The sequence below is a fragment of the Pagrus major genome, chromosome 2 (assembly GCF_040436345.1).
Source record: "Pagrus major chromosome 2, Pma_NU_1.0".
NCBI lineage: Eukaryota > Metazoa > Chordata > Actinopteri > Spariformes > Sparidae > Pagrus > Pagrus major.
The window spans coordinates 1,729,543-1,754,190 of NC_133216.1; the positions used below are offsets into that span (position 1 = coordinate 1,729,543).

Below are 24,648 nucleotides of genomic sequence, written 5' to 3' on the forward strand. Positions count from 1 at the left end.
GCATTGCAGCGTTTTCCTAAACAACTGAAGTAGCTGGAAACAAAACAACCAAAGAAATTCAGAAATCCTCCAAAACTCCAATAAAACTTTGCCGAATTAGCTGTTAGCACTTCCTGTTTGCAGTGAACATGTGGATGTACAGACAACTATCACTGGATTACTGTGATACTGAAGAAAACCTAAAAACATGACTTTTCTCAGGCAAGTTCTGCACTTGTAAGGAGCGTCTTTTTTCAGGATTTCTAAGCAGGTTTATGGAGTCATCATCTCCTCCCTCCATGATGATGGAAGTTTAATAGTCCACAAAACATTTCAGGAGCTTCACAGGGACGATGAAATCCTCCAAAGAAGATGCTCCTCACATGTGCAGAACTTGCCTGAGAAACATCATGTTTTTAAGTTTCTTCAGTATCACAGTAATCCAGTGATAGTTGTCTGTACGTCCACAGGTTCACTGCAAACAGGAAGTGCTAATAACTAATTCGGCAAAGTTTGAATGGAGTTTTAATACAAGTCTCCAGCTGCTTCAGTTGTGTAGGAGAATGCAGTAACGCTGTTTTGCTCCAGAAATGTTTTTCAGGGAGGAGAAAATGGCTGAATTTTCCATTTGGGACGAATTGTTCCTTTTATGTCCCCATTTCTGCGTATTGCCTGTTTTACTTTCACTCTTTATCACCTTGTGTTTATTGTGGTGTATTATATATATTGTCTGCATCTTGTAGTTTTATTTTGAAAGGCAACAAACAAGTAATAAATACAGCACAGTGCTGAGGGTGAAGCTTCGATCAGTGTGTTTTCCGATGAAGAATTAATCCTTGTTTGGTTTTATAATGGATCAGGGAGTTTTATGTGTTTATGGCTTCATGACCGATGGAAAGTAGGCCAGCAGGGCCGCGTCCCATTCCAAAAGCAGCTCTACTTCCATGCGTCCTTCACGAGCAAACAGTTTGATTGATCATTGCTCGATAAAAACATTAATACAATAAATAAATATGTGACTTAAAAGTTATTTCAGGGTGTGAGAGTTGACTGTATTCAGGGCGGGGAGGTGAGCAGGACACATCTGAGGAGGCGTCTGCTTCAAAATGGGTCACGGGAGCCAGCGGAGCGTGATGCAGGTGAGCAGCTGCAGGTGTGTGTGTGTGGTCAGGCTCAGAGGGGGCGGGGCTTGTGAAGTACCTGCTGCAGGTAGGTTCGTGCTGCAGCTCAGTCGCTGTTAGTTTCGCTCCTGCTGCAGGCTGGAGGTGTATCTGTCCTCTGCAGGTGAGTTTGATGTCTCAGTTCAGCAGCTGATCAGGATACAGCCTCACCTGGACCACCGGAAGTGTTTTTAGGTTTTTCTCCCAGCGGTTCTGGAGTTCAGCTTCGTCACGTTTCCTGAAATGAGCTCATCCAGCAGCAGGTGAGTCAATCATCCCTCAGACGTTAATTAACGCACGGTTACCTGTTGTTCCACACAGGTACGCTCCTTCAGGCTGATGTGTGTGTGTGTGTTGCTGTTTGATCCGCGTGAGAACAAGTTTCAGGTGTCACGTGAGGCGAAACTCTCGCGCTGTTGTTGTTGTTTTGTCGCGTTCAGGAAACATCCAGCAGACTAATGTGCGACTGTGAGGGCGGTAATTGAGACTGTGTGCAGCCCAGGAACCGGTTTCTTCTTCCTGGACTGGACTGCTGCGTGGGTGCGTGCGTGTGTGTGTGCGTGTGCGTGTGTTTGTGTGTGTGAGTCATTCACTGACACTGGGCTGTCAGGAGTGTATCCAGTGTCCTGTTTGCCCTCGGGACAGGAGTTTACAAAGGTGTGTGTGTGTGGTGTGTGCCTGGGTCCCTCTGTTGCCATGGTTACAGTGACAGGTATCTGGCCTGGTGCTGGTCTGGTGCAGATAGTGGAGGAGTCGGTTCAGTTTGTTTGTCCCTTGTTATTATAAGTATATGTAATTAATGTTGTTGTTCGGAGCAGATAAGTGATTGATTGGTAGATGTGACGATCAATATTCCTCTCCACCTGTGACGCTCGTGTCAAATAGTCCAACAAGATTAAAAACACGTGCTGAAGCTGCGTCAGGAGAGTTTCAGGCTCATGTTATTTAATTGATTTGTGGAGTGATTCTGTTTGTATGAGACCTTTTTTTTTTGAGGCTCGTCTCCATTGATTATATCTGTCGTGCTCACCTGTGTCCACCTGGAGGACGATTATTCCTGCAGGACAACGATAACAGGAACGATTTAAAACCACGACTGGAGACCGGCGTTGTCCACTTCTGTGGTAGTTCCTAGAGTTGTTCTGATTCTGATACCGGTATCGGAAATGCCGCCGATACTGCTGAAAATGCAGGCATCGGTATCGGCGAGTACGTGAGTCTAAGCACCGATCCAGTACCACGTAATGTGAAATGGGACCCTGTTACAACAATGAACAAGGAGCTAAATATCTTCAAGAACTCACAGGTCCAGCTGCCTTTGACTCGGCACTGTTGGATATCTGTCGTCTCGGACTGAAACATCATCTGGTTTTATGAGCCTGCAGTCAATTATTTGTGAGTCGTTTGCTCCCACAGGTCACGTTGTGTTACAGGACTTATCTTTATATCCTCCACACACACACACACACACACGCACACACACACACACACACTCACACAGTCAGACAGTGTTTGGCAGTGAACTGTGTCGATGCTGCTGTGAGTTGAACCATCAGCTGATGCTGCTGCAGGAATGTGTCTGTGGTGAAACGGCGTCTCCACCCACCGACACTCAGACCTGTTCTGATCCGCTGACACACCTGAACTGAGGGAACAATTAACCGTGACGGCGTGTTGCTGTCGCTCTGAGGTCCAGTTCTCAGACGAACACCTGGTTCTGACAGATTCTCACTGATCAACATGAACATATTGGTGTGTTCAGGGCTCCGTCTTACACCGGTGCTGCAAACGTTTCAGTTTATTTCATCAGTTGACTGATCTGTGGGCTGATGCACTTAATATTTAGTTTACTTAGTTATTTACATCGTTAGTGAAGGTTGATGTGTTCACGAGCAGATAGAGCTGCAGCTTACGATTATTTTCGCTTTGGATATTTTCACAATTAATAGATTTAATTGTTTAGTCGATATAATAGTGGAACGTGCTCCTCACAGTTTCCCAGAGCCCAAAGTGACGTCTTCAGATGTCTTATTTTGTCCAAGCAACAGTCCAAAACACTGAAGTCTCTTCATTTACTGTCATAAACGACAGAAAAAACATTTAAGAAGCTGGAACCAGACGATGTTTGAGAGTTGGGGCTTGAAAAATGACTGAAAAGATCAAAAATAGTCGGCAATTAAAATTCTTTCTCGATCGACTCATTGTTGCAGCTCTGCAGCGCTGGAGACGGGAGGCTGTTTAGGTTTTGTGATGTGATTTTGAACAATGTCTTTGTTGTTTTCCACGATGCAGGATCAGTACAACACAATATGAGATTACAGCATCCATGAGACTGTAAACAGTGCAGAGATTTTGGAAACGAGCTAAAAGAAATCGCAGATCTCAACGTTATGATGTGTAACTCTGGTTCTGCTTATTGATGACGACTTAATGTGTCGACTATTAAAAGCTCAGGATGGTATTTTCTGTTTCAATTAGGGCTCGACCGAAACGGCTTTTTCAGGTCCGATGCTGATTATGAGAAATAAACAAGAAAATTGCTGAATATCTCCCCGACAGTCGTCCACTTCTAGTTTTAATACACGTGGAGTCCTTTAAAATCACTTGTGTTCCCGGGTGTTGTAGTGAAATATACGACGGGTGCTCTGAGGCGGTATGGTGTCTTCAAAGAGAGAGAGACAAAAAAAAACAGACGCCGTCGAACACTGATTTTGGGCGTCGGTTACCAAGGCAATGGGCGAAGCTTCAGAGCAATCGTGTCGGCGCCTCATAATTTAGTCCAATTTAAAGTTTCTTGGATCAATTTTGAGTTTGGTTCAGGGGCCTGTCTTCCAAATAGATCTTTTCTATATCGCAGAAAACCAAAAATATTGCAATATTGTTTTTCTGATAGTATGCAGCCCCCCGTCAAGAAATGGTATTTTCAATTATAAATCAAAACCTCATCATCATTTCCTCCATGGTCTGCAGCCTCTTCTTCATCAGACTTGTGCTCTCTGAACTTATAAGAAACTGACCGACGTGCTGGAGGAACCTGTGTGAGTGTTTGAGTACTTCAGCTTCGTGGCTCGTCTCACAGGGTGACCGCTGTGTTACGCTCACAGGTCACCTCCTGTATGGACTCCAGGTGGAGGGTTACAGTGTCACTGAGCTCAGGTGAACCGACCCGCAGCTGTACACTGTAACTGTGTCAGGTATCGCATGACTGTGGCACAGTTTCGCTACAGCGACCTGAGCTGTGTCACCCGAGAGGAGGAATTATACCAGGAGACCTGTTTGACCTCGTTCACACCTGAAACTACAATAATGAAAGCTGAGAATGTGTCAGAATGAAGCTGTTATTGTCCTGTGGAAAACAGTTTTGAGAGCCAGACAGGTGTGGGAGGATAAGGAGGAGGAGGAGGATGAGGAGGAGGAGGAGTAAGAAAAGAGAAAGTAAGGAGCTGAGTTAAAGTGAAAGCGGAGCAGGTTGTGACTTGATAAGAGCTTTGTTAAAGTCCATTTATGTGTTTTATCAGTGTTGCTGAGGCTGCTGGGCTTCATTATGACTCAGACTACCTTCATGAGGTCCCCAGGCTCCGCCCCGGTCCACGCTGACTCTTCGCTAGCTAACATCTGCAGGCTAATGTCACCTCCGACGGCCATAACAACACATAATGTTAGTACACCATTAAACGGCCTGCTTCCTTCAGCTTTATAGCTGCTGTTACCTGCAGCACGTCGGCCCTCTGCGCAGGAAATACTCTGTTAGCTTCCACTGAAGGGCCAAAGAGGGCCGAGCAGGGCCAGTGTGGTTTCCTTGGCAAGGTTTGCTGTTATGTTTGGACTGTTTTCAAGAGCCTGTGTGGGTGTGATGCTTCAGGAACAGGTGAGAAGATGATGGGGAAAGTCTGAGTAACAGGAGTCATCAGACACCTGCCTGTTGCTGCCATCAAATTCAGCAGCATATATTTACACAAAATCTGAAGTTGATGAGGTCACACTTTCATCTTCCTTCTCCACCATAACCAGACGAACGGCACAGATACCCTGCTCGGAGTCTTCTGCACGAGGACACCTGCTGTGCCGACACAGTGACCTCATTACAGCCCAGTGAGGCCGACTGGGCTGTATTTTAATACCGTCAGCCTGAACATGGCAACACAAAGGCTGCTCTGCTTTGCTAAACAGTTAACCTGCTTCACCTGCATGTTAATAGAGTTCAGTCTCTGTTTGAACTCCTCCAGCTTCTAACCGCTGCAACAATTAATTGATTAGTCTGCTAGTAGTTTGTAGGGTTGCAGCGGTGTGACAGTTTTAACGTGTACTGTGGTATGAAAAATGACAGTTATCATAGCGTGTGTATTTACTTATTACAGGATTGAACTCGAGCGTATCAGCAATAAAGAATAATCTCTTTTAAAGCGTTAAACCTTCTGTTTTCATCCCTTTAAGGATGATTGTAACTTATTGGTTTGAGTCATTTTCTTTTCAGAAAAAATAGTCAAAATTCTCTGTCAGCTTGTTAGATGTGAATATTCTCTGGTTTCTTTCCTCTGTGACAGTAAACTGAAGATCTTTGGTTTGTGAACAAAACAAGACACTTAAGGACGAAACACTGATCGACATTTCTCACCATTTTCTCACATTTTATAAACCAAACAACTAATCTAGAAAATACTCAGGAGATTAATCGACAGTGTGGTTACAAAAATCGACGATGGATGATGATGCAGTTCTTGTCTCACCTGGTTTTAGTTGTATTAGTAGACGGACCTGATTTTGAAGTGGGGCCTAACAAGACAGTAAGACGGGTTCTGATCAGTCTGTTGGCCTTACTTTTAGGCCCAACAGGTCTGGTCTGGTTTCATTGCAAAGTCAAGAAACAGCAGCAGGGTTCTGGTTTCTATTGCAAAGCCGACCAGGACTTCACTCTGGCTCTGTAGCTGTTTTGGTCTAAATGAAATTCTGAGTTTTGTTTTTGTGCCTCCGGGCAGATCTTCCTCCTGGGCCGTTTGTTTCACATAAAAGAGGAACTGATTAAAGATATAATTCTCCTCTGTGGACATTATTTTTTTCCTTTTCAGTGAGTTTACCAACATCTTCCGTCTTTATTCGTCCCTGGGCGTGAATTCACCCACCGTCTGTAATCTCACACAGGAAACAACGTCTTTGCAGAAGTCGTTTAAACACACAGGAGGATAACAGCTGAGCCGGCGTTAGCTGGTCTGTTTTAATAGAAATATAAAGTGTGTGTACGACGTATAACAGTTACTGCACGGTTGTGTTTTCCTGTTTAGTAAGGGAATAGGTGTCAGAATATTTCCTTTCTTGACATTTTGTGAGTTTAGTTTGCTGACCTGTCAGACTAAGTAGTGAACCGGCTGCTTTTCCGTCTCGTAGCTGAAACTACGGGTCTATCAGACTGTCACCTCCTGAGGTACACGGTGGCATTAGGAGACAGGCCGGGCCGGGCAGCACTGACGTTCCTTCACACGCTTGTGTTTTAGGTTTTTGATTGTTTTAAACTACCTGTTAATCACTACAAAGAAATGTTCTGAGCCATTTTTGACAAACACCGTCACGACGCGGTGCTGCAGAGAACGTGGCAGTGGAAACAATATTTGTCGGTGCGTCACGTAGTTAAAGACGTGAACATCACTTCAGTTCAGAGCCTGAGTCTTTATATCAGAGTCTGAACTATGTCACCACCCTCTCCTCCTCTCTCGTCTGTGATCCTCTCCTCTTATCCCAAACTCAAACACTTCCCCTTCAGTCCGTATCACTCGCTGCTCTCTGCCGCCTTGTGACGCCACTTCCAGCTTAGTTAGTTTAACATTCAAATCTTCCGGAGAAACGTCGGCGTATTTGGGTCATGAGATTAAGATCTGCTCAGTAAAAAGGCTCCTCTGACACCTTCAGAAATTTCAAAGTCTCCCCTCAGCCTGAAACTAAATTTGACATAATCACGGAGCTGGAGTTATAACGTCACATCTGTCTGCTTTGGTTTAATAAATCAAAAGTGAGAAATGTTAGGCTGCTGTTTCTGTGTATTTAAGAAGAATAAATGGGTGTTTTAAACGATGCGGTTGGTATTTTTACGGTCACAACACCTCAGAGAGTCGTCACAGTGAAACAGCCTCGTCCTGCACCGAGACCCTCCCCGGGGCACGTATCATCATCTGGATTTATACAGTGATGAAGTTTATTCCCAGCAGTCCGTGTGCTCCGTCAAAGGTATTTCTGAAGATCAACACATCATTGGCTCGTTAGCTCTTAAGAACGGATCATAATTACTGTCAACAAATGAGACGATTAGTCTCTAGCGGCCTCGGCACTGTTTACACTGAGATCTGAAGGGAAGTCTGAGAGAAATCAGTGTACGTGGCTCCTTTTTAAAACTGTTGAAGAGAACAGAGGTGAGATAATCAGACTGAGATGTGATCTTAAGGGCTGCAGCTAATGATTGTGACCAAGACGACGTCCTCAAACGTCTGATGTCAGCTTGTTAAATGTGAATACTTTTGGGATTTTATTTTTACTTCATTTACTGAACTTTTTCACCATTTTATTGACCAAACAACTAATCGATTAATTGAGAAAATGGTCCACAGATAATGTGACAATGGATCTGTAAAGTCATGAAACTATCACACTGTCATTGACTCACTCTCTCTCTCTGAACGATACGCAGCAGCAGGACGTGGGAACTGAATGACTGGAGTTCAGGGTTGACTATAAAAAATGCACTGGGCAGTTTTCAGGACTACATGTGACTCTGCTAACGTTAAAGAATAAGCGTCCTGACACGCTCTCTTGTCTTCAGTTACTTCGAGCCCTCAGAGGAGGAAACATCTCACATTTCACTGAAACAGCAATCTACTGTTTCACACACAGAAGGAAACTTGTTTGAGTGAACGGAGGCTTTTAATACTGTTAATGTGAAACGGTCTCTTTCATCCACATCCAGACTGCGTTAACTTCCTTCCTTCTTTTACACTCGATTAACATCTCTGACACAGAACGAGGACGAATCGATGCCGCTCGCCCGGCGATGTGGCTGTGAATATAATCTGTCTGAGAGCTGTGGAGGAGAGAGACTGTCGGTCTTTTCACGGGGACGTGTTGACAACGAGAGAAATATAGAATATCACTGATGATGATGCGTACTGTATTGTGTCTCGCTTCCCCCCTGAGGCTCCACGGCTCCATTGTCTTTCTGTCGGTTATTTTCGGGAGGATTTGTAAACTGTCCCCCTCCAGATATTCTCACCGTCTCCTTTTCCATTTCCTCCTCGTCCCCCCAACGTCTCTACGAAATGAGATAGTTGAGATCAGGTGTCTTTTATCTCCTCCTACTTCTTCTTCTTCTTCTTCTTCTTTGTCTTCTTCTTCTTCTTCTTCTTCTTCGTCTTCTTCGTCTTCTTCTTCTTTGTCTTCTTCTTCTTCTTCGTCTTCTTCTTCTTTGTCGTCTTCTTGGTCTTCTTCTTTGTCGTCTTCTTCTTCTTCGTCTTCTTCTTCTTTGTCGTCTTCTTTGTCTTCTTCTTTTTCTTTGTCTTCTCCTTCTCCTTCTTCTTCTTCTTCTTCGTCTTCTTCTTGGTCTTCGTCTTCGTCTTCTTCGTCTTCTTCTTCTTTGTCTTCTCCTTCTTCTTCGTCTTCTTCTTCTTTGTCTTCTTCTTCTTCTTCTTCGTCTTCTTCTTCTTTGTCTTCTCCTTCTTCTTCTTCTTCTTCTTCGTCTTCTTCTTCTTTGTCTTCTCCTTCTTCTTCTTCTTCTTCATCTTCTTCTTCTTCGTCTTCTTCTCCTCCTTCCTCTTCTTCTCCTCCTCCTCCTTCGCTTTCTACTTCTACTTTTTCTTCTTCTTCTTTGTCTTCTCTGTTTCTGTCTGTCTGTCTCTGAAGAGGACAGAAAGGCTGTTTGTTCCCCTCCAGCCTCCTTTTGTCCAGATGAGACAATAAACTCATGTTGGGGGCAGAGAGGAGGAGATGGAGGTGTTGGTGATGGAGCAGTTGGAGGTGGAGTATTTATGGCTGGTTGACCTCAGATTCTGCAGGTGGAGACGTCCTAAAGGTAACAGAGTCGTTCTGTACGACACAGTCTGTCAGAGAGGAGGAGGAGGAGGAGGGTGGAGGAGAGTTTCTGACAGTGGAGGAGACAGAGGACACACACACAGACACACACACACACACACACACACACACACACACACACACACACACACACACACACACACACACACACACACACACAGGTGTCACCACAGGCTGCTGTGTTCGGGGCTTTTTAAAACATGATGTGTGTCGGAGTGAGAGAGTCGTCACAAGGTTAGAAAGAAGAGGAAAGTCCAGTGAAGTGAGGACTCGCTCAGCTGCTGGAGGACAGTTCAGATCAGGGCTGAGACTGACCAGGAGTACAGGTACACTCACTGTCATTACAGCCTTTAGGGTGGGCCATACTGCCAGCGTTTATTACAGTATTTCTGAGGTGTTTTTAACCATTATCACTCTGCAATTAGAGTTGTTCTGATTCTGATAACAGTGTCGAAATACTGGCGAGTATGTGAGTCGATGCACCGACCTGATACCACGTAATTTAGAAACGGGACCCTCTAAAAGCCAACACAGGAAGTTGAGCTGTGCTCCCCCTGACAACTGCTGTTTTTAGAGCGGCAAAGAAGTTTGATTTCCAGTGTGTAACGTTAAGCAGAGCTAACGGAGCTAGCTGAGAATTAGCAGGGTCCCGTTTTTCTAAATCACGTGGTCGAGGAGTCAGCAACATGTCAGCTATGTGGCAATATGTTACTCTGGATAACCCCACCAGGAAGACGGCGACAGTACGGTATGCAAGGCTGTAGTCTGGAGGGGTTGCACGAGTCAGCGACCTTTATAAAGAAGATGCATCACGCGAAAGAGCACGACAAAAGTGCTCTCCACAAACTTAATGAGACAGTGAGGGAACACATTTCATGTAGGCTGAAAGGCGTGCAGGCAGTCATCGGATCGGTACTCAGCCCAGGTATCAGAACATCTCTACCTGCAATGACAGTCGACCATATTAAGTACATTGAGGAGAAGTCCTGCTGTGGAAACTGTCAAGACGTGGCCAAGACAAGGTCCAGTGTTGTAGGTTTCGGGGGATGTAATAGCAGAGATAGACTTGAATATTCATTATTATGCTCTCATTAGTGCAGAATCACCTGAAACTAATAATCAATGTGTTTTGAGCCAGTTATATCTGCAGAGGGAGCTGGTCCTCTTCCACAGAGTCCTCCATGTTGCACTGCCGTGTTTCTACAGTGGCCCAGAACAGACAAACCAAACACTGGCTCCAGAGACGACCGTAGACTTTTGTCGCGCCCACCGTAGTTTCTGCTACAGGCTTGGAAGGGGAGGGATGGTTGGTGGGTTTCAGTCTACACCCTCACCACTCGACCCTCGGCCTCTAAATCCCTCAAAGTGGACCTTTAACTGGCAGACAGAAACTTGAGCTGCCGCCTCAAACTTTGACCAAAACTGGAAAAAAGAAAAGCTCAGCTAGTTCTTCAAGTCCTGGAGAGAAAATCATAAATGCTTGTCAATAAACAACCCTCAGCATTTTACTGTTGTTTGCTTCCTCGTGCACTTTAGATGCCAAACCAACACAGGCAGCTGTTGAATCACACTCATCTCCTGCTGTCTATATGTTGTTAACGCTCTGCGATGATGGATCAGAACCTCCAGTTTGACTGTGAACTTCATGGTTTCACTGTGAGCGTGTAGAGCAACGCTAGTGTGCAGAATTTATAAATCAAAAGAAACAGACAAACAACTTTATGGTGTTTTTAGGAGGAGCGAGCGTCCAGAGAAAAGATGCAGCGAGCGCTCCGCCTTTCTTATGATGCACTTTGTGGACTCGGCTGCCAAGCAGATAAAGTTAGCTGGTGATAGAGGAGCATTTAGCAGCTAGCTCGATACTGGAGGTTGGTTGAGACTAAACCAGAGCAAAAAACAAAGTGAGTTTTGTACTTAAACAGCTCAGATGTGATGGTTGTGTTGCTCTGTGGATGCTGGATGTGTAGATCAGCACCTGTTTGCTGACACGCATCAGCATCATCAGTTCATGTGTGATGTTTTACAGCTTGTTGTGTTTTACGTAAGTCTCCTTTAATGCTGCTTTATTTCTTCGGCGGCTTATGAGATGAGTTTCCTCTCTTTTATCTGCATGTCCCAAACTGAGAGCGTCTGAGAGGATGAGAGGATTCACACTCGGTCGGCAGAAACGATTGCTAAACGTGGACACACAGCGGCCGTGAGAGCTCAGGTTTCAGGCCTGTGTGTGTTCTCAGCTGAGGAGCAGAGGGGATGATTAACTTTGTCTCGGGACGCAGACGTTATTTTAATCAGTCTCGGCTCTAATAGTCTTAACTTCCTCTCACCTTCATCACCTCCTCAGCTGAATATCACTTTCCCTCTAAAGCTGCCGCGCTCTAATAGGAGCCATTCATCTCTTTTTCCTCGCGCTGACCTGCAGTGCTTCTCTCGACACACACACACACACACACACACACACACACACACACACACACACACAGTGGATGCCAGTTTGAGTGGAGCTTTCTGAACGTGAAGGTCACAAACAAATTAAAATGTCCCCTCGTTGGCCAGGTGAACATGCCGTAACGAAACAGGTTAAAAACCAGCCTCCTGCTGCTTCATGAAGGCTGCAGCGTGAGGTGGAAATGCATGTTTACTTCATCAGTGAATACGAGCGGTCAGATGAAAACATACTCTCTTTTTATTTAGAAAATCCTTTAAAAATCAGACTGCAACAGTAAAAGTCAAATCTCATGTAGTTTTGTGTTAAAGCGCTCAGTGAACTACATCGTCTCATCAGCACCAGAACCAACACCAACATGGAGCCAACTGGGCTCAGAAGAGCTCGTAAACAAGATGAACATCACAATAAATCTGCTCATCTTGACAACTGCAGTTCTGGTTCTGGTTCAGTTCTGTGAGCTGCTGATATACAGGAGCAGCTCTACACTGTTTCAGTCAGGAGACGACGTCACTGACGGCACCGTTGGCTGTGTCGTCTTTATAATTTGCTGCTCTGCCTCGACTCTGGACAGTCAGCTTTACTTGTTGTTGCAGTAACTTCTGATATATAACTGAGATACCACTAAAGCGTCCCGACCAGCTGCATCGCCTCCAATCACAAAACCCTGCAGCACATAGTGAACGCAGCAGGAAGGATCACTGGTGCCTCGCTCCCCTCATTTACAACAGCCGCCTAGAGCAGTCAGCTCTGTGGGCGACTACACCCACCGCTCACACAGCTTCTTCAGTCTCCTGCCTCCACCAGGTACCTCCACCACAGCTTCATGCACCAGGCTGTCAGGAGGCTGAACTCTCTGCCCCCAAAAAGACTGGACTGTAACCTGGACTGAACGCTGTCGTTAGTGCGGTTAGACTGGTGCTGCCGGTCAAACCCAGCAAGAAAACCACCTTCGTACCTGTCGTCAAACTGGCCTACGTCTACTTGCTATTGGCTACTTTAAACGGCAACCAATAACCACGACGAGTCCCTCCCTCGCTGTCTGTTTTTACTGCAAATACATCTACACAGCAAATAACGCTCCACTAGCTGCTTCATGAGATCTTTAATGTCAGTAGGCTATAATTTTATGTATGCAGACTCCGGGTCATGATCCGTCTGTGCATCGACGGAGAATCTTTCACGTCTGCATCGAGATTCATCTCCACCAGTCATCCTCAGAGTAAACTCATCATATATTCAGTTCTTCCTCTGCTGTCTTCACATCGTCTGTGGTGAATATCATCACCTCCACCGCTGAATATCCTCCAGTTTATATGCAGACCTGACGGCATAAATCCACCTCTGACCACCATCCTAATAAAGCTGCGTATAAACCCGGCTCTGCCCCTCGTCCTCTCTCATTTAACTGCCAGTTTCAGGTTTCTGTCTCAGGACAATGATATTATTTAAATCTTCTTTAAGTCTAAGCTGAGTCCTCCGAGTCTAACTTCACTTTCTCCTCCTCTCACCTCAATCTCCTCCTCAGCTCCGTATCACCATCAGGTCGAACAAAAGCCATTTTCTTAATCTTAATAACATGAACTCACTTCCTTCCCTCTTCCTGCTACGGTGCATTGTACAGCAGAGGAGCTGATATCCTCATCATCTCAGCAGGGGTGAGTCTTAATAGTGAAGATGAGCTGCCTCCTCTCATTCCCTTCACGCTGCTCTGTCTGGCTGCTTCTGGCTTCCTGCAGGCAGAGCAGCAACATGCATTACAGAGACATAAAACATTATGTAATCCGGAGAAATCTGCTGGTATCGAACACAAACATCTGCCAACAGGGTAAAAAACATGACTCGGTGAGATTTCTTGAAAGCAGCATTAGAACCAGGCCGCTGTTTGACCTTTTTAAAAGTAGTAAAAGCTTTTTGACTTTCGATGTAAGAACCGGAAACTTCAGACATTCGAGATAAAGCTTCCTGAAACTAGATTGTCTTTTAATTCATTCAATTAAAGTGGAGCTACAGAGGAGGATCTGATAAGCTCAGGTCCTCCTGCAGTCAGGAGCTGTCAGTGTAGATACCTCGAAACAAGTTTAATAATCGAATGCAAATTGAGCTTGACAAGAGTTTTATCTTCAGTAATAAAGTCTGAGCGAAGCAGCGTTCAAGAGCATGACACTTTATTTTGAGTTCATTATATTGTGCTTCCTGTTGAAACAGGATGTTGAGGCAGTGGATGATTACTAGAGACACAAAAGGGACCGACGGATAAAAACGATTCGCTCGACTTTCATTGGTGGCTCACATCTCAAAAGAGTCATATTTCCTGTGACTGCTGGAGGGCTTTGTTGCTTGAACATAGTTGGATGTCATTTGGAGGCAGCAGAGGCTGATTTTTCTTGTGAGGACGGTCTCTTGGGAAAAACAACCTCTGAGAGCAACTTTAACTCGCATTGAGTATCGATTTAGCTCCAGGAAATCGCCCCCAAAGCGTGGTGAGAACAGCGGAAACATGCAGAACCAGTGACCAGTTGGATTTGGTTATATTCTCGTGGTGGAAAGCGTTAATGTCAACCAAATATTCAGCTCTCTTTGCTTTTAAGTACAGCAGCAGCCTCTTCATGTTAGTGCCTTTAAAGCTCTCCAGCAGATCTCTCTCCAGATGTGACCTGATGGATCACAGTGGAGGAGACGCACAGATGTTAAAGTGAGGAACAGGAGCTCAAATAAGATGACAGGCAGAAGAAATGTAGTCAGATCCTGAGAGGAAGAGCGAGTGACGTTACAGTGTTGAGACTCGACCGGCTGTTTGTCCCATCACACGTTTGTTGGAGGCATCAAAGTCACAGAGGTCACACACACACGCACGCACGCACGCACGCACACACACGCAGAAAGCTGTCGGGGAATCATATTTGATGACGGAGCGTCAATCATTACAACCAATCACACTTCGCTGCCAACTCCTTTTGTCCAATACGATCGCAGGGATTTTTTTTTGTGTGTGTGTGTCTGTCTCAGCTGGTGATGTGTGTGACATCATCAGTGATGTCAGGTAGATTGAGTGAAGTGTTTGGTTAAAGGCTTACTGAGGGACAGACAGAGTGTGTGTGTGTGTGTGTGTGTGTGTGTGTTGCCTCTTTCATAAAAACAACAAAACAAGTGACAGAGTTTCACCGTCGCTGTGAGAAGGACGTGCTGAAATGTGTGAGAAGATTATGAAATGTAGTTATAATTCTGAAGTGTGTGTGTGTGTGTGTGTGTGTGTGTGTGTGTGTGTGTGTGTGTGTGTGTGTCGCTGTAACAGGAAGCTTTTTAGCATTCGTGAACGTCCTTTGAGACAGAAAACTCTAATATTTGACTGTTTGAATAGTTTTATAGTAATCCTGCTTTAATCCAGCTGATGCAAATTAAATGTGTGTGTGTGTGCGCGCGCACTCATCCCTGTCTCGTATTCAAATTTTTGCCTACTCAGGGAAACCTACCAGACACAAACCTGTCGTTGGCCTCAGGCTCTGGACTTTCTTGCTGAGGGTTGGATGTTCAGATCGATACCCGTCTTGTATCTGTTTGTCAAATGTGAAGCTGCTGCTGGTTAGCCTAGCTTAGCATAAAGACTGGAGACTGGAAATCGAGTCCTAAACCCAAAAATAAGTTCATATTTTTGCGCTTCTGTTTCCTTCGTCTTGAAGTCAGTTGTTTTTTTGATGTCTGAAATAATGTCTGTGATTGACACAAGCTTAAGAGATGATCATTAAATTCATTAAATGTCCACAGTTTAATTATAAAGCTCTTCATGTGTTAAAAACTGTTAGCGGTTGCTAACAAGTGTCTAAATGAGACTACAGAGGTTGTCGGGGACATTAAACGTCCTCACAGCGAACACGGAGACTCATCTGCTCACTAGTCCGTCTTTACAGGCCACTTTAGTTACACACTGTTCTGACTCTGACTTTACAACTCGTACATTGATCAGTTTATAGAAAACCTGGATAGTAATTGTGCAGTAAGACGCTCATTGGTGGAGACGTTTAAGTCATGTGACCGTGATGTCGTCTGTTTGTAGCCTAGCATTAGCTTTTTACTTATCTTAATGAACAAAACCTGTAAGAATCATAAACCTGAGATTATTTTCTGCAATAATCCAAAATCCAGTTGAATAATCCCACAGAGGCTTTTTGTGGAGGGAATCAGGGCGATGCTAACTTCAGGTCAGCCTACAACATTATGTAAAGTGTAGAAGGTTAACTCATCCAACAGTAGAGAGGACGTGACCTCGGTGTTGATCAGGACTGAGACTGTTGACGTGTCTCATATTATAATGGAGAGCAGGCGGAAAGAGTCAACAACAGATCTGGAATACATGAAAAATGAGCTCTTTAATAGTCATTAACTAGCTGTGTGTGTGTGTGTGTGTGTGTGTGTGTGTGTGTGTGTGTGTGTGTGTGAGAGAGAGCCTGGCAGCAGTACAGTGAGCTGCAGGCAGCTGGTGACTCATCAACACACAACGATGCTCTCTCTCTCTTTCCATTCACACTTTCAGCTCATTGGGGGAAACAATAGTGTGTGTGTGTCTGTGTGCGTGTGTGTGTGTCCACATGTTCAACAGATGTTCATATTAATGTTTGTCCTCTTGAGACTGAGGTGGTAAACCTGTCTGTCCCTTTGTTTACCCCTGTCTGTCACCAAAGTGTGTGTGTGTGTGACTCAGTTATCAGCTGGATGTTGAACCATTTCTTCTAAAATCTGAATTAATACACGATTAAATGTTTTTAATAACACATCTGTAACAGACGTTCAGCGCTGCCTGGATGTTGTCGACTCACAGCTGACGAGGTGTGATATTCTTGTACCATCCAGAGATGATGAGGAGGTGGTCGGGGTGGGTCCACTTCGCCCCTCCATTGTGCACGTTCACCCTGAGGTGTAGTGTGTCCTGATTCTTGTTGGGACAGCGGGGTAGCGAGGGAGCGTTTCAGATGTCAGCCTGATGTCGTTGACTTGCTCAGATTGTGTTCATTTCATCATTTCTCCTCGTCTACTGTGAAGCTACGTAGTTAAATCGTTTTGTCATTTGTCTGTTTTAAGTGTGTTTGTTAATATTTCCAGCTTTGTTGTGCTGTAGAACCAGAGTCCTCATGAGGTGTTTTATTCTGAAACTTGACTCGATGCACGATGCCGTTCCACTGTCTGACTTCCTGTCTAGACTCGAGAGCCGCTCCTGGGACGCTGCTGAAACGTGCTGTGGTGCAGCCGGTAGAAACAGGAGCATCGTCTTGAATGGCTGCGATCAGCCACGGCAACAGTAACGAGGCCATGACGGGCCCGGTGCAAACTGGGGGTTTGGACTACATGACCCTGCAGACGGAGGTTTTTCACATTGAGGGTTATGAGAACTCTGTCGTTTCAATGTCATATGTTCCTTTTCTTTACAACAAGCATAAAACAATCGCGACTAGTCTGTTGATGTCTTGGCAGCTAGCTACCTCGCTCGCTAGCATGACATTGTTATTGCTGATTTGTGAATGACAGGCCCTCATTTTGATGTATTTCAATGTTGCAGTCCCTGCTTTGATGGCACACGAGGCCTGAAATGTAACTGAAGTCCAGCAGTGAAGTTGCTGCACTTGGTAACCGCTCCTCTGATATCAGTGCAGGCTGGCAGAGTAGGAGCACAGGTTGCTAATGTTAGCCTATAATGCACCGTTGGTGTCCAGGTAATGAAGCAGCGTTCTTATTTGATGACAAATTTTCCTCATTCTCAAACTGATGTCAGGGTCACATGAATATTTGAGTTTTTTTGCAGCTGCTGATGAGACAAAGTAAGAAAACTTTTGCATTTTCGTCGGAAAATTTTGAAATGAAAGTGATCGTCCTGATGGTGAAACATATCGGGATTGACATGATAAAGACTGAAGAGTCTCTCTCCTGCGCGCACACACACACACACACACACACACACACACACACACACACACACACACACACACACACACACACACACACACACACACACACACACACACACTGATGCAGGCAGACAGTGATCAGGATCTATGTGGCCTCTCAGTGGTGCAGGGCTGAAACCTTGGCCTCATAACTCTGCTATTACACCACACACACACACACACACACATACTGGTTTATATGGTCTATGGGGACCGACTTTTTATTCATCACGTGTGGGGACCACCCTTTCTAAATGTTATACAGCCATGAAAAAAATCAAGTATAACAACTATGGCTTTGTTAGGTTATACACAACTTCAAATATCAGAATTGGTGAAGTAGTAGTTGGACCATGCCAACTGGGGACTTGGGAAAAATCGATTTAACATGGTTCATGAGGACCTCATTTGTATATATGTAAATTAATTTACATAACTCACACAAGGTCCCCACTAATTACATGTGATTATTGGGGACCTTGCACCAAGTGTATTTGTTGCACACTTGGACAGAGTACACTTCTTTATAATTTACCAACATGCTCACCTGATAACACAGGAATACAGACACGGTAAGTTACGTGGTCGCTCACTGCGGCGCTCTGTTTACTATAGCACGTACGCGCCTTCCTGACCCTGATGACCCCTACCTGGACCCCTGGCTGCCCACAGTGCCTGCACTAATCTCTATTCTCTGCCTCACATTAACACACACACTCTTACGGTTACATTCATCAACATTCAGACCAACTACTGTGAATAAAATAATGGTGAAATATGAAATAATAATAATGGTGAATAATAATTAAAATAAAAATAACTGCAGATGGGGGTGCCCATGTTTCATAAACAACTGTAATTATGGGTCCCACATATTACTAATGACAAATGGCAAGCATCTGAATAAATCAAACCGTCAAATGAATGTGAATATTGATAGATTAAACTAATTTTTTTTTTTTTTTTGGTAAATCAAGTCAACACATAGATATTGCACACTCACATAAATTGTATGACAACCATTTTTATTGAGTGCAACTGAACAAATTGACTCAAATTGGTTCAAATGGCATACAAACAAACAAAAAACCTCTTACGTTTAACATAGGACTGCAGGAAGAATAGTCTTCCCACAGTGATGACTAACGGGGATCCGTGATGAATAGTAAACAATGAAAGGGATTCCCAATATGTATATTTAAAACAAAAAATCAAACATAAAATGTTGACATCTTTTTAGAGGACAATGTTCAAATTGAAATGTGTGTAATGGGAAAAAAATGCCTTACCAGGGAGTTGGTAACTTAAAAGCTAGTTACATTGCAATTTCTTTTTGGAGGCTGAAATGCGATTATAAACATAAAATTTCAGGGTCTGCCAGTCCCGGTTCTGAAGGGCTTCTGGTTCAGCCCTTAAGCACTTCTCGCAGTCCATTTTTCCTGGTACAATTTAAGATGTGATGAACTTCTTCATATGCCTTTCCACCGCCTGCACTTCTGTCTCCTGCCAGGGCCTTTTCTTCCTCTGTGTGGCTTTGCCTTGAAGTGGTGAGAAAAAAAGGAGTTTTGTGATTGAAACAGTTAAGGAGAGTATGTGCTTGATTTCCAATCTAAAGGTCTTAACCCTTTCAGTAATGGATTAGGTTCCTCAATCAAAATGAAAATATTTACTTACATTGTCAGTCAAACATCAATCTGCGTACTGTCATTTGGACTGACTTAATCACAAGGGAAAAGCAGCAGATGTTTTGAATTATTTCTTTTTTCCAATAAGATACATATTGTGTTGAAAATTAAGAATATGAAAAGTCCACATCACTATTATTGTGACAAACAGTTATCAGTATTATCACAGTATCGTTAAAATATAATGTGGCAAGGTGAAGAGCGCCGGGGCAGGGATTGAACCCACACCTCCTGGGTAAGAGTCATGCGCGCTTGCCAGTCACCCAAAGGGACATCCCTTTGGCCAAATAGCCAGGGCACATGATCAATTGGCATAAACATTGAAATAAATAAATGGCATATAAAGATGAGAAAAAATTAATGAATTATGTTGGTAATACCTCTCTAACCTTCAGGAACAAATTTTCAGGAAACCAAGGAATGTGTAAAAGTAAAGTTAAAAAAAGTTACAATTTTAACCATAAAAAAAAACTGTATGTAATATAGAGACTTACTTTTCTCATAATTTTACTTTTTTGCTATGTAAGATTTTTTTTTTTGTGAGATTTTTTGTGATTTTTTTTTTTACAAGGTAAGCTTGGGGCAGCAACAGTTGCATCTCAAAAGAGAAGCAGAAAATAAATTGAGATAATTACATTTCAATGCAAAATTACAGACAAGTGTGCCCACAATAATTTGATTATAATCTATATTTTAATTTGTACAGTGACAATACATTCTCTAAAAAGCAGCATGATTTTTGAGTTTACCTTTGGAGGAGGACCTCTTAGCGCCGACTCCTGATGGCATCTCATCATCTGATGATGGTGGTTTGCGTCTCTTTTGTGATAGTAGGGGCATCCCTCTCAGTTTCTTCCAGGTGTGCTCCTATGGAAAATTATTTCTAAAAAATTGTGTGAAATTGTGTGTTGTGAAGCTTTATCATTTTTATTTTTTATTTCTATTTTTCATATCAATTTGTGGAAAGTGTTAAAAAGTTCAAAGCTCATGCACAGTTATAATACATTTCTAAATGCATTTCTGTGTTCCAGTCAAATAAAGTGATTTTTACAGTCTTACATTTCAGTACATAAACTTCTGTAGAGACACAGTCATACCTACAAAGACTATACGCTGTTTCCCCAAAAATCTTTTGTATGCTTTTTCATCATGGATTTCCTTTAATGGTAAGTTGACAATCAATGATTTTTTTTTTCCTTTTGAAAAAGTATGGGAATTAGGCCCTTTTGCTCGTAACAATTGCTAAAATTTAAATTTAATTTGGTGACATAGTCCATTCAATAATATATGATTGAGGGTCCAAATACATTAGCAGTAAGTAAAAAAACAGCTTCTTTTTAATCTGTTTTGTTTTTCCCCACATGATGGATAAACTTACAATGACACTTCTAGTCCGTCTCAGTCTTGGTACGAAAACCTCAAATGTGTCCTGGGGCACTGTCATAGCCTGCAAATAAAAAGTGAAAATATATATGTGAATATTTACCATTAAAGAATGTTTAAAATGTAATGTAAATGGAGTTAGAAATCCCCTCCCCAGCCCTCTGGCTGCTTTCACACGTCTTGAATCAAACAGGCTTTGTGGGGACATTTCTATACACAATATTTCAGTTCCTTATGGGGACCATGTTAAAACATTTTACACACACTTTTTACTCAGACACTTAGTGAAAGTGTGGTGTGGGGACACCGTGAGTGTCCAGAATAGAGTGATAACTAAACAAGAGAATAATCCCTGTGATAAATTAAATCTGCCTGAAATACTCTGCTAACACTAACATTTTGAATGCATTATGTGAAATTGCCTGCCATGTTAATGCACAATACATTATCATGAAAATTAATGTCCATCATCAGAAATGCTCAGATATAAAGAGAAAAATAACATAAAAAAGTGATGGATATGTAAATACCTGTTGAGTGTTGCTTGGACCAGCAGCATCATCCATCGGATTCACAGACAGGGATGGACTAGAGTCATGTGAAGCCACATCATCAGCTGCAGTGCTGGTCATCTTAGTAAAACAACATGTCAGAATATAAGAAACCAATAGTCAAACTCAAGTAAACTTTATAGAATACAAAAAGAGTGAACAATTATGCAGACACATTCCTCTCTATCTTGCCAACCTCTGTTCTCACACATCGTAAAATCAAACAGGCTTTGTGGGGACATTTCTATACACAATATTTCAATTCCTTATGGGGACCATGTTAAAACATTTTACACACACTTTTTACTCAGACACTTAGTGAAAGTGTGGTGTGGGGACACCGTGAGCGTCCAGAATAGAGTGATAACTAAACAAGAGAATAATCCCTGTGATAAATTAAATCTGCCTGAAATACTCTGCTAACACTAACATTTTGAATGCATTATGTGAAATTGCCTGCCATGTTAATGCACAACACATTATCATGAAAATTAATGTCCATCATCAGAAATGCTCAGATATAAAGAGAAAAATAACATAAAAAAGTGATGGATATGTAAATACCTGTTGAGTGTTGCTTGGACCAGCAGCATCATCCATCGGATTCACAGACAGGGATGGACTAGGGTCATGTGAAGCCACATCATCAGCTGCAGTGCTGGTCATCTTAGTAAAACAACATGTCAGAATATAAGAAACCAATAGTCAAACTCAATTAACTTTATAGAATACAAAAAGAGTGAACAATTATGCAGACAGAATCTCCTAGAGGAGATGCATGTCAGCATGCACAAAACGTCAAGAGACAACAACCTCATAGTAAACATTCCTCTCTATCTTGCCAACCTCTGTTTTCACACATCGTAAAATCAAACAGGCTTTATGGGGACATTTCTATACACAATGTTTCAGTTCCTTATGGGGACCAGACTACCAGTAGTCTGATTTTCCAAACACAGTTATTACCCAGACAAGAAAGGGTGAAGGTGTGATGTGGGGACATCGTGAGAGTCCAGATTAAGAGTAATGATTAAATAAGAGTATAATCTCATTGATACATGAAATTTGCCTGAAATACATAGCCAACATTAACATTCTTCATGGGTTATGTTAAAGTGTTTTTCACACTACACTATCATCAAAACTGTGGTCCTTCCTCATTAAAGCTACTTAAAGAAGTGAGAGAACTTCAAAAACGTGATAAAGAGCCTCGTCAATGCTTTCAATTGTACGTCGCTTTGGATAAAAGCGTCTGCTAAATGAATTGTAGAATTGTAAAGAGAAGTGAGTAAAATGTATATATACCTCTTGGAGAGTGTAGTTTGTATGCCTAGCATCATCCATGTGACTCAGAGATGGGGAAGAGGGATGAGAGTCACCTAAAGCCACATGTTTGGCTGTAATGCTGGTCATCTATAAACACATTGAACAATGATACAGTTTCAGAATATGATCGATCAAGACACCAATGGTGAATCTGATGTAAGCTCTGTACAACACAATAGGGAAAAAACAAGTGAACAATTGTTCGCACAGAATCTCTCTCGAATGAAATGCATGACACCGATTTCTGAGAGAAAACATCAAATATCATGGTACCCATTCCTTCCTACCCAGCCAAGCTCTGGCTGCTTTCACACGTCTTGAATCAAACAGGCTTTGTGGGGACATTTCTATACACAATATTTCAGTTCCTTATGGGGACCATGTTAAAACATTTTACACACACTTTTTACTCAGACACTTAGTGAAAGTGTGGTGTGGGGACACCGTGAGTGTCCAGAATAGAGTGATAACTAAACAAGAGAATAATCCCTGTGATTAATTAAATCTGCCTGAAATACTCTGCTAACACTAACATTTTGAATGCATTATGTGAAATTGCCTGCCATGTTAATGCACAACACATTATCATGAAAATTAATGTCCATCATCAGAAATGCTCAGATATAAAGAGAAAAATAACATAAAAAAGTGATGGATATGTAAATACCTGTTGAGTGTTGCTTGGACCAGCAGCATCATCCATCGGATTCACAGACAGGGATGGACTAGAGTCATGTGAAGCCACATCATCAGCTGCAGTGCTGGTCATCTTAGTAAAACAACATGTCAGAATATAAGAAATCAATAGTCAAACTCAATTAACTTTATAGAATACAAAAAGAGTGAACAATTATGCAGACAGAATCTCCTAGAGGAGATGCATGTCAGCATGCACAAAACGTCAAGAGACAATAACCTCATAGTAAACATTCCTCTCTATCTTGCCAACCTCTGTTTTCACACATCGTAAAATCAAACAGGCTTTATGGGGACATTTCTATACACAATGTTTCAGTTCCTTATGGGGACCAGACTACCAGTAGTCTGATTTTCCAAACACAGTTATTACCCAGACAAGAAAGGGTGAAGGTGTGATGTGGGGACATCGTGAGAGTCCAGATTAAGAGTAATGATTAAATAAGAGTATAATCTCATTGATACATGAAATTTGCCTGAAATACATAGCCAACATTAACATTCTTCATGGGTTATGTTAAAGTGTTTTTCACACTACACTATCATCAAAACTGTGGTCCTTCCTCATTAAAGCTACTTAAAAAAGTGAGAGAACTTCAAAAACGTGATAAAGAGCCTCGTCAATGCTTTCAATTGTACGTCGCTTTGGATAAAAGCGTCTGCTAAATGAATTGTAGAATTGTAAAGAGAAGTGAGTAAAATGTATATATACCTCTTGGAGAGTGTAGTTTGTACGCCTAGCATCATCCATGTGACTCAGAGATGGGGAAGAGGGATGAGAGTCACCTAAAGCCACGTGTTTGGCTGTAATGCTGGCCATCTATAAACACATTGAACAATGATACAGTTTCAGAATATGATCGATCAAGACACCAATGGTGAATCTGATGTAAGCTCTGTACAACACAATAGGGAAAAAACAAGTGAACAATTGTTCGCACAGAATCTCTCTCGAATGAAATGCATGACACCGATTTCTGAGAGAAAACATCAAATATCATGGTACCCATTCCTTCCTACCCAGCCAAGCTCTGGCTGCTTTCACACGTCTTGAATCAAACAGGCTTTGTGGGGACATTTCTATACACAATATTTCAGTTCCTTATGGGGACCATGTTAAAACATTTTACACACACTTTTTACTCAGACACTTAGTGAAAGTGTGGTGTGGGGACACCGTGAGCGTCCAGAATAGAGTGATAACTAAACAAGAGAATAATCCCTGTGATAAATTAAATCTGCCTGAAATACTCTGCTAACACTAACATTTTGAATGCATTATGTGAAATTGCCTGCCATGTTAATGCACAACACATTATCATGAAAATTAATGTCCATCATCAGAAATGCTCAGATATAAAGAGAAAAATAACATAAAAAAGTGATGGATATGTAAATACCTGTTGAGTGTTGCTTAGACCA

General features: G+C 42.6%; 2 protein-coding genes across 4 annotated transcripts in view; one reads left to right on the forward strand and one right to left on the reverse strand.

Annotated features, from left to right (window-relative positions):
* The first annotated feature begins 1,176 nt into the window (after positions 1 to 1,176).
* Positions 1,177 to 24,648, forward strand: part of LOC141008990 (nesprin-2) — a 52,171-nt gene continuing 28,699 nt past the window's right edge. For all 3 annotated transcript variants that reach the window (XR_012180113.1, XR_012180114.1, XM_073481390.1), the window contains exon 1: positions 1,177 to 1,402. The gene's annotated coding sequence lies outside the window, so the exon portion shown is untranslated. The remainder of the gene's footprint in view (positions 1,403 to 24,648) is intronic.
* Positions 9,077 to 24,634, reverse strand: LOC141011719 (uncharacterized). Its single transcript, XM_073484968.1, has 9 exons — positions 24,627 to 24,634; positions 23,939 to 24,046; positions 23,198 to 23,299; positions 22,510 to 22,617; positions 21,769 to 21,870; positions 21,184 to 21,285; positions 20,649 to 20,717; positions 20,020 to 20,137; positions 9,077 to 9,180 (listed from the first exon to the last, which is right to left on the reverse strand). Exons 2-9 carry the CDS (start codon positions 24,044 to 24,046, stop codon positions 9,077 to 9,079), a joined length of 813 nt encoding a protein of 270 aa, XP_073341069.1. The 5' UTR covers positions 24,627 to 24,634.

What these genes read in the sequence shown, in the direction of transcription:
- LOC141011719 (XM_073484968.1), bottom strand. Translation starts at nt 24,046, where the DNA reads ATGGCCAGCATTACAGCCAAACACGTGGCTTTAGGTGACTCTCATCCC. An exon ending in CAAACTACACTCTCCAAGAG is followed by an intron (nt 21,871 to 22,509) that starts GTATATATACAT and finishes TGTTTTACTAAG; the next exon opens with ATGACCAGCACTGCAGCTGA. An exon ending in GTCCAAGCAACACTCAACAG is followed by an intron (nt 20,718 to 21,183) that starts GTATTTACATAT and finishes TTTTATTTGCAG; the next exon opens with GCTATGACAGTGCCCCAGGA.